Genomic DNA, 11,174 nt, shown 5'->3' on the forward strand with positions numbered 1-11,174 from the left:
CATACATTTGTACATCAGGTTGCTCAATAGGGCATGAAAAGTGTTGACTCCCACATTATAGAACAGCTCACTTGCACTGCACGGTGCAGTGCAAGTCTGCACCACCTTGGTTTTTCTCAATAGTATCCGCATGCAATCATTATAAGCAACCTGAAGCTTATACATGCCTGCCTTCCTGAACCTAACCCACAGGGGGCGGTATACAGGAGAGTACAGTATGCTCTGAAAAGGTTTACCGTGAAGGTAAACCTTTTCAGAGCATACTGTACTCTCCAATTGAACATGAACAGAATTTCCTCCCCAGCATGTTAGCTCGAGCATATAATATACGACGTTGCCTATACAGATCATTAAGAATATATTACTGTAATATTATTACTTTGCACAGTAACTAGTAGTGTAACTTATTACAATTGCCAAAGCAGTACGAATATTTGGAATAATAATATTATATGCTGTCTAGCATTCATCCTGTAGTGCTCTATTACACTGGATCAGTTCATATCAACGACCAGAGCGACAGTATTTTTTTTTTCTCTCGTTTTTTTCCGGAAATGTATCAGTCCATTCATTCATAATGATTTGCACCAGCAGGGGAAATATGCACTGAATCTAAGAGATATTTCTATTCCACTTAAATATATTGGGAAGTGATCTTGAGTAGAATACACCAATTCAAAACGCATAAACATTGATGTTGCAGATACATTTTATTGGACTCAGAGAACAAAGACAGAAAGGTGTTTTTGTCACAGTACATTCCACATGTGAAGTTTGTCTCTGCATGGGAGGTGCCTTAAAGATCACATTAATTAAAAGTCATCTTGTCATGCTTAGCTAATGTAACTAAACCAGAACCTAAAAAGTTGTTAAGGTTGAACCTTTTTTATTTTATTTTAAATTGACAAAGATAGGCTGTGTCCTTCACCTTGCAGGCTACTGCTGCAGCTGGTTTCCAGAGAAAAACAGGTTGTTTTCTATGAAAAGACAAACTCTAAAATATCAATATAGCTGCAAGCAGCGATCATACGGGGCCAGTGAATAGAGAGAGAGAGAGACATGGAAACGGAATAGATTGAAGAGAGAGAGAGAGTGACATGGAAACAATAGATTGATGAGAGAGAGAGAGAGATGGAAACATAATGGTTTGATTGGACATCTCAACCTACTGCCATTAACAGGATTCGAACTCTCAACCTTCAGACTAATAGGCTGCAACACTACCTATAGTGCTATAGCTTTGTCCAGGCTGATATTGTCTGTTGAAGATCATAAACTCTTGCCTTCTTTCATGAACCAAGCCCCTGTTTCACTAACACTAAGATCACTCGTTCACAAACCATTTACCAATGAAGAAATTGTACATCTCCTCAGAACCAAAACTAGTGAAAGTAGCCGATCTACAAGCTCACAAACCATGAAAAGTTGTGAGATTGTAGATCAGCTATTTTCAGAATGAAGTATGTCATACGTTGAAAAAACGTACTCTCAAATAAGCATTTCAGGTTATCTTTACCATTTGCACATGTATTCATTGATACAGTCATGTTGTTTGCAATTCAACTTAAATTAAGTCTGCATCAAGTGAGGCTTGAACTGGCGACCTTGAGATTGTGAGGCATTCATTTAAGGGAGACATTGGCCCAACAGACAAGTAACTGTGAAAAAGGAGATCACACAGATGATACAGTTTCACGCAAATAGCTGAAAAATCCTGGGTTTAAGTGTTTTTCAAACTGCTCAAAATTGCGGACAATCTAAGGGCGGAGCTTACTGGTCAAAGCGATAGATGTGTTCCTCATGAGTCAAGGCACAAGTGTAAGCAAGTTTCACGACTTTCGGCCAAACGAGGCATGACTTTTGCCTGTTTAAAATTTGCATTTTCAAAAAATTGCTATAGCGCCCCCCTTTGGCCAATTGGAGTGAGATTTGTTTCAGTGATATTTGGAATGACTCTCTACATTACTGCAACGTTTCAAAGAAATGTGAGTCTTGCATGTATGTGTTAGGGGCAGATGAATAATTTTCATAAAACTGCAATAGTTAAAATCTATCTCCTCCTGGGATTTTTGAGCAATCTGCACGAAACGTTTAACACTTGAACTTTGGACCACTGCCTACAAAAATTTCCAACGGATTTTCCATAAATGAAAAAATGCAGAAGTTAGGAGCCAATGACTGTTTTTCATATAATTCAAAATGGTGGGCGATCTAAAGGTCAGAGGTCAAAAGTCAGACCATGAAAGTTGTCGGGCATGAAGAGACGCATGTGTGTATCGAAGTTTCATGGTTGTAGGTCAAACAGGGCATGAGTTGTACCTGTTCAAAGTTGGCACTTTCAATTGAGTGCTATAGCGCCACCCTTTGACGAATGAGTGTGAGAATTATTTTTTGGTAGTTTTTCATGAGCATCTACCATATGGCCGAGTTTCGTAAAAAGCGACTGCACGGTTCAGCCAGAACTGCGAAAAGTGGCAGAAGAAGAAGAAGAAGAAGTGACAGAATACTGCCAATAACAATACGGTTCCAGAGCTGAGCTCTGGCCCCGTAATTACAACTACCAAAGAAAATCTTTAAGTACCCACAACAAAGCAGCATGATGCTAGACAGCTGTGGTAGTGAGAGACAGCTGCGAGATAACCGTTGTGGGCTAGTCTCGTGTAGCCAACTATTCCACTATCTCTGAATACTATAGAGTCTGGAACTACAACTACTGTGCACCTCCTACAATCCAAAAAAGGAAGCTATCACCTGTTCATCATTTCCGTTCACGAAAATATATCTTTACATTTATTTTTTTTATTTCCATTTCTGCTAAGCAGAAAACTATATTATGCTTAGATGATTTTGATTTATATTAGGATAAATCTGTGTGACTGTAGACGAAACGGAAGTGGGGAGGAGGCTTCACATCCGTTTTATCGCTTGATCATTTTCAGAGCTTCTGTTGCTCCAGACTGTATGACAGAAGCGTTTGAAAATTGTGGGAGGCAACAGTTAGGATCGCGAGACTATTTGTGGGCTGATATACATACTGTATATGAACATGGTATTAAAATGTAACAGATTGCTGTTATTCATGTTATTTACATAATACAGGCTCCCCTTTAACTAAATGAAAATATTGATATAAATTGTAATTTCTACAAGGCATATTGAGTAGAATTACAAGGCAGACAAACCAAAGCAAACATGAAAACACACCCATAATGTAGCTGTACCAACACACCAGCTAACTAATACATTGTGAAAATGATGATTTCATCACAGAACTATTTCACAGATCCAAAAGTTAGGTTTACCACATTTTTTGTCAAACCATCCTTTAATATCTCCATTCCAAAACACAATGCAGTCTTCTTCTCCTTCTTCACTATCAGGCTCACCCTGGTACCAGTACCTAGAGAAGTAGGATATATATATATATATATATATATATATATATATATATATATATATATATATATATATATATATATGCAGCAAAGATGTGAAATGTAGTGAAAATGTTAGTTGAAATGAAGAAGAGACAATGAAGGTAAAGTCTTACGTAGGTGTGGTCAGTGGGGTTCCGTCTACCCACTTCCAGACTCCTTCTTCATCTCGGTCAGTCAAACCCAGCCACTTGTTCAGGTATGTGCCAGCAACTCTCTCAACAAAGTCCTGGACAGAAAATATGCTGGTTACTGAAGTACAAACTGTACAACAGATATGTTACAGCACATATACGCACGTACACACACACACACGCACACGCACACACACACACGCACACGCACACGCACACGCACACGCACACACACACCTGTTTTTCTTGGCTGTTTACGACCATCAGGTCTGATTGTCTGTCTCTACAGTATTGTCTGCTCGCATCCCAGCTTTTCTTCTCAGTAGAGTTGTAGTAACACATACCACCATCAAATGTAAATCCATAGGATTCTAACAACAAAATAATACAGTTAGAATATGTTTGCTCATATTAATGGCAGACGATGAACAACATGATGAAACAATGAAGGAAAACAGGTGATGTCTCACTGACCACAGAACCTCCTCTTCAGGTCATCTCGTTCTTCAGTCAGGTTGTTATATCGGAACTGTAGCTGGTCTAGGTCTTTGACCAGGTTGTTTTTCTCTGTAATCTTTTCAGAATCTGCAAGAAGGGATATAAAAAAAGAAAACTGTTAAGCTTTACAACCAACTTTTTTCCAATGACATGAGATGAGATGAGAACAGCAACAAATGTTAGTAGCTGCGGCGGCCCGTCAATAGAGGGCGGTAGTGCACCACACCACCTACTAAACCTAGATCTTCCTTTAAATGTAGGCTACTTTAAAATACATTCTATATATATATTAAATGATCAAACCAACAAGGTAAATATGATATAATTAATAACTAGTGTCTGTTGTTATTGCAGTGAAAGGATGTCAGTGGTGGAAAAAGTACTCACATGTTTTACTTAAGTAAAAGTATCAATACTGCAATGTAGAAATACTCTGTTACAAGTAAAAGTCCGGAATTCTAAATTTACTTGAGTAAAAGTACAAAAGTATTGGTATCAAACTGTACTTAAAGTACCAAAAGTAAAAGTACTCAATATGTAGAATGTCCCATTTCACAATTTTTCAAATGTATACAATTCCTAAAATTCCTGGGCTGAAGTGGTCAATGTATGTTTTGTAATAATAATCACAATCTACAAAGTAACTAGTAACTAAAGTTTTCAAATAATTGTAGTGGAATAAAAGTACAATATTTGCCTCTGATATAGTGGAGTAGAAGTAAAAGTACAGAAAATTGGAAATACTCCATTAAAGTAAAAGAATCACACCCAGTGTGAAGTGGGCGGTGTGGTCGTCACAGTGGTCATCACAGTGATGGAAGCTCACTTTAACTTTTTTTTAAAGTGCATAGTCCTATTTATAGGTTATTAATTTCATCATGTGTCTTGCTAGCCAATCACAGTGCTGAATAGTCAGCCAATAGAGTCAGCCAATCACAGTACAGCTAGAGGTGTACTAATGTAGAGGGGTGTGCTATTATGAGCCAATCACAGTACAGCGAAGGGTGTACTAATGAGGTGTCCCAAACCCACTTATAGGGGCGGCTACACCGCCCAAAAATACCTTTGTTTTTACTTAAGTACAGTACTTGAGTAAATGTACTTAGTTACTTTACACCACTGCATGTGGTCTATTGACAGAATACGCTATTTCTAGTCAAAAATGACTTCACTGCCAAACTACAATGGAGCAACAGAAGCGCGTTGTGAGCTTGTAAATCGGCTATTTTCGGTGCGCGACCCTGTCGTACGAGTGTGAAAGTGTTAAAAGTATTTTTTAGCCACACACGGAGGTCTGGGGTCTGACGCAGGTCCGTGACCTGCGTCAGACCCCAGACCTGCATGTACGTCATAACTTTGAGCGGTGGCGCATGCTTAAGAATAACTGATCTACAAGCTAACTTCCTGTACCATCGCACTGTGTTGATGGCTTGTAAATCAGTTCTTTTTGCGCATGTGACAACCTTGTGGTCTGCCGTTTAAATGCACTGCTCCACGGATAAACAAACCAAACAGTCCTGGTGTGAACGCGCCCTAAGATTCATTTTAGAATTCTCTTTTGGCGACACCTAGGATAGCTCAGTTGTCTCTAAAAACTGCCATTCAGTTTGAAACAAAATCAGGGAAAGTAGTGAATGCAACAGATTCCTAGCAGAGCTTATTTCCATTGTGGAAATGTGAGTGGAAACCCAATTCATCTCTTTTTATTTACCCATCCCCCACGCCTTACACCAATCTACCTGCCTCAAAATAGAGCCCAAAGTGTTTCAGCAAATCAATACTATTTCTGACTCGAATATACCTAAGATGTAAACATACTGTTTATAGAATGATGACACTCACTGTGTATGACCAGGCCAATGATGCCAATCGACAGGAGAAGACACAGCAGCCCCAGACACACTGTAGCAGCTCTGTGGCAATTCTTCTTTGACTCACTGGGTTCTGAAAAAACAAACATCACATTTTCAAGGTGTATTTGTTTTTCGACATTACACAAAACAGAGCACATGAATGGTGTGGCTAATCCAATGACACGTGAATAAATGCAAATGTGCCATTAAAACAGTAAATAAAGTAATGATTCATACACTTTCACATTAAGTTAGCCGTGAATATAAGATTACATTTTCATGTGCATCTCACTGTTTCTGATCATCTTAACAAACTGTTCCTTTATGGCATTGATCACGTTTTTTTTTTTTGTGAGACACCACTGCTCTTGCATAACATCCATAGATGTGTTAATTAATCATTGTAGCATTATTATTATTATTATTATTATTATTATTGTTATTATTGTTATTATTATTATTATTACCTCCACGCTGTGCTGTGTTCCCAGGGTTCCCAAACCTGAGGTATTCATATGTGTCGTTTGTGGGTTCTGGTCTGGTGTACACGTCCTCAGGTACTGGTATGGTGTACACGTCCTCAGACATTCTCGTTCATCTTCAAACTAACACTCTGTGCACAACTTGGTGGAAACACAGAAGTCACAAAAGAGATGAAACACTTTGTGAGAATAGTGGAGTCATTTCCTGTCAACATCTTGTTTGGTAGCTAAATGCACAGCAGCTTATTATCTCTGTCAGGTGGAAACCTCATACAGATGTGCCATTTCAAAACTTCACATGTCCTGCCATCGCCAAGACAGTAAATTTTCAGGGGATTCCCAGGGCAATAAGAGGGACAAAGAAGGGCATTTAAAATGCTGAATTATTTTGGTGATCACTGCTTTTATGATGCTAATTAATTTGAGCAACTGGTCAAGGCCCTCTTCAAATCACCTTTCACCTCATAATGAGTCTGACACACATTCTTTTGTTCTCATGTATATGGGTGTCTGTTGAAGGGAAAAACGGGGGTGTGTAGTGACAACTTCTTTTCAGGGGCAAAACAGTGCAATTTTAAGGGCAGAACAGGGAGGAAAACATGCCTTTTCAGGGCACTTTCAGGTAAAGAACAGTAACGTGTGCAGTTTTGAAGTGGCACATCTGTATGTCCAAAATTGTTACTTTTCAGGATAAAAAAAAACCCCAGCAAAAGTGCAGATCTACAAGCTCAGAACACGTCGCGAGTGGATCTGTTACGTTTGATGCTTTTGTGTGACGCTGTAGTATGATCAAGTGGGGCATTCATTTACGATATGGAGATACGAGGTTTCTGCCCGAAACAACGTTATCAGTTCTGCTTTAAGGAGGTTATATATAATGCAGCAAATGTCACAGGAAAGTCCCACCTCTGTGCTGTGGCAACCATTTCCTCAACAATGATCTCAGTGAATTTACAGCTATCAATACTTAAGGTCCTTACATACCGGCGAATATAGCGAATATACGCAAAATTCGGACTCGTTCCGAATAATTAAAAGACGCTTTTCCGCTTCGCTTTTTCGCTCCATGTACGGAGCCATTGACTTTATAAGGTTTTTAAAAAAAAACATTATTTGCACGAAAAAAACGCCCCGGTGTGTAACAACCTTTAGACTGTCACACACACATTTTAACCATGTGTTTATGTCCACATAAAGGAGAAACATAAATGGGCACAAATATTATAGGTTCAGTGAGGTTACATTCACAAAAGCATTGCATATGTCTTTGATGCAATAAGCATGTCACTCAGTACTCTATGGGTATACGTAACAGCGTCATAGACATACAGAATACTTTGCCACCATTTTTGCCTCCTTTTGGGCATCCCAAGTAAAAGTTGTTGAAGCCCTCTAACAACCAGTCTGAGGGTTAGCCCTCTAACAACCTCTAGGCTAAGGTCAAAGGTGCATGCCATCTCTAAAGGCCAGTCCACACCAATGTAACGCCTTGCAACTCCTTGTAACACATGCAACTACTTGCAACTACTCGCAACCATTATCCCCAATGGCAGTTGCAAGGAGCTGCATTGGTGTGACATGGCCTTAAAACCGTTTTGGTGCCAGGAGTTGTGACTAGTTGCATTGGTGGTGCATCAACCACAACAACATCTGCTTTATTAGCTGGGACTGGGTTATCACAGAGATGGAACATGGATGAAATGACAGAGGAATTCAGAGCTGCACTACTGAATCTGTCAGGAGGGTCGTTCAGAACGTGTGAACATTGGCCTACAAGTGGCCTACAAGTGGCCTACAAGTGGGCGGGCCTTAGATCATTAAGTAGGCTGCGCTTTAACCAATCCACAGAGCTTCTGGCCATGCGAGTGTGCGGCCCGGACCGACACAAATAGTGCACAGCACACGTCAAGATTTCATTCAAATTTCTCCGTAATCCACACAAGTATGCTTATAAATACCGTGTCAGTTAAATTATATCACGAAAGAATACGATTTGAAACGCAAGTGACAGATTTTGGTTGAATGAACCACACTCACTTTGCGACTCGAGCCCCTCTCTCTGGAACAGTTAACAGTGAACATGTTTTATCTATGGTGGCATTTAAATTGTCTTTTACAACACAATTCTGTTTGCTGCTGCTTTTAACAGTTATTATTTCCCCCCTTTCTGATCGCCTTTTAAAACAACTATATTTAATAATATTAGATATATTTTTATTCTACTCGCTTATTTAAAGGACCCCAATGGAAACAAGCCATAGTGCTATATACAATACTATGCAAATAAACAAGTCGAAAATAAAAATATGTACAGTTACAGTAAACAGTTCAATTAAGCTTCCATTCATAGGAACATCATCCAGAAGAGAATGGTGTTTTAAAAGGCGATCTAAAAGAACTAACTAATATTATGAAATATAGTAATTGCGTTGTAATCGCTAGATAGCCTGCAGCAAACAGAATGGTGTTTTAAAAGGCGATCTAAAAGGCGCTTCGGATAGAGTGCGGTGGGATTCGAAAGCACGAGTCCCCGCACAGTAACGTTACATCTAAATTTGAATTTGAATTAAGATTTTTTTGGCAGTATATTTTAAGATTGTTTTAATATTAAAATATATTTTGTTTTTAAGTATTGTAAAGGATAGGCAATGAATAAGCATTTTGCTTCAGCCTATTCCTTTTTCGGTCATTGATTTTGGATTTTGTGTGTGAGCTGACTTTAATTTTTTTTGTTCTGTTTTGTTTATGTTTTTTAGTTTTTTTGTAAAGTCCACACAATTGTTTTGATCTGTTGTGAAAGAAAAAGACCGAAATAAAACCATTCATTCATTCATTCAATCCGCAAGGGTACAGATGGAACCAAATGGATCCGTGGTCCTGTATCCTCTCTCTCTCGGACTAACAAAAACAGCCAATCCCAGATTGAGAAAGTACTGAAACTCTCAACACATGCATTCTTTCACATATTATTGAGTATAGCTGTTTATTTTTATTTTTTATATTTAATTTTAACCAAAAACATGCTTGATGACAAGAGTACCTCTTGCACCTCTTGGTTCTCCAATTCCTCAATGTCACTGAAAAATTAAGCTTCAGACCTCCCAAATACGGCTACCACTTGGTCTAAAGCCCTTGACCCACCTAAATCATTTCCAACTCACTTTGCTAGGTGGCTCAGGGTTGAATATTAAGCAAATATCGATGGGATTGGTACTCAGAGGGACAGTGCTCACATACCTGTCAAACTACTTCTCCAGAGTGAGTAACACCCACAGCCACAACACCAGAGGGAGTGACTCAGATCTGGTACCCCACAAATTTAGCACAAACAGTAAAAATAATTCTACTACTCGGCCACCAAAATGTGCAATGCCCTGACATCATCCATTAAAAAGTCATGAATCACTGGCTTTTCAAAACTGGCATGAAAAAGTATCTGTCAGAAAACTACAAGTGGGGTACCTGGATATAAAATCCCCTTGAAATGAGGGGTCATACACTGCTGCCCCGTTTCCCCCTTTTTCTCCTCTGTGAATATAGCTCTGACAAAAACAGCAACCTGACTGTCATGTACAGGCCTGCAGTACTTTAATGACAGATGTGTCGTAAGTCAAATAAGATGTATTGCACTGTATGTTCATGCTTCACAAAACTACCTTATAAGAAAAGGACTACAAGTTGAATTAGAGTATTCTGGCATTGATGGCCAGACCAGACTAATATCACTGCATAGATATTAGTCTTGAACTTCTGTGTGGAACTTGCACCCGGCAAGCCACACCAAATCTGCATAGGGCTTTCTTTTTTTTTTTTTTTTGCACTGGCAGATTTGTCTGGTTTCCAAGCTAGAGTTAGAATTGCTGAAAAGTGTCCTTTTATTTCAAATATCGTTGCTGTCGGGTAGAAACCTCATGTGTCCAAAACGCATACTTTTCAGGATTGAAATTCCAAAATAGCAAAAAAAAACAGACCTGTTTTGAGCTTGTATATCTGACATTTTTTGCAATTTTTATGTGACATTGTAGACTGAGAAAGTAGGGCATTCATTTATTTAAAAAAATAAACTTAAAAAAAATAAATTATAGAGATAAGAGATTTCTGCCCGAGAGCAATGCTATTTAAGTTTACAATATGAATTAAACATTAGAGGAGAAAAGACAGGCGAGCAGAACAGTTAGTTAGTGTACATGTTCCTCTCTCAGCTTTTCTAAGTAATGCGAGCAGTTTATGGAAGCCAAGCTGACCACATTGTCAGGGTACACAGGGTTATTTAAAGTCCCCTCGCTTTGTCTCTACATAGGCTACACAAAGGTGTTAAAACCACACTGCTCCAGTAAAGCGCACGCCTTGCACACATCATGTCACCAAGTAGATAAATACTTGTAAGCATATCGTTGCTGTCGGCAGAAAACTCTTATCTCCATATTTTAACCTTTTGTGTTTTTTCAAAAATAACCGCATTGCAATGTGTTGTGAGCTTGTAGATTGGCTATTTCTGCTACTTTGCGTCAGAGCCAATCTACAAGCTCACAACGCATCTCATCCGCAGCACTGGTGGTCTTGTATATCGCATAATGTTATCCGCTCGACACTATTGCGCAAAAAAAAATAAACCAGGCTTGAACTTGCTGTGCAGTGGCATGGCAGAGAGAGACTCCCCTTGCAACATTTTGCTAAATCAATGGATTTAAGAACTATGAAGGGTGCACGTTGTGCGACCAACATGAAAGATGGAATATATAATGATCAGTATTGCTACAATGAAGATAACAG

General features: G+C 38.9%; 1 protein-coding gene across 1 annotated transcript; it reads right to left on the reverse strand.

Annotated features, from left to right (window-relative positions):
• Window positions 1–2,847: 2,847 nt before the first annotated feature.
• LOC311044927 (CD209 antigen-like protein C) lies at window positions 2,848–6,507 on the reverse strand (the record flags this gene model as incomplete). Its single annotated transcript, XM_084056737.1, has 6 exons — window positions 2,848–3,400; window positions 3,551–3,663; window positions 3,806–3,939; window positions 4,043–4,153; window positions 5,909–6,010; window positions 6,387–6,507. The coding sequence occupies 6 exons, from the start codon at window positions 6,505–6,507 to the stop codon at window positions 3,265–3,267; spliced, it is 717 nt and encodes a 238-aa protein (XP_083912863.1). The 3' UTR covers window positions 2,848–3,264.
• Between the last annotated feature and the right edge of the window lie 4,667 nt (window positions 6,508–11,174).

This window comes from Gymnoscopelus microlampas (genome assembly GCF_963454915.1).
Source record: "Gymnoscopelus microlampas genome assembly, chromosome: 5".
NCBI classification, from domain to species: Eukaryota; Metazoa; Chordata; class Actinopteri; order Myctophiformes; family Myctophidae; genus Gymnoscopelus; species Gymnoscopelus microlampas.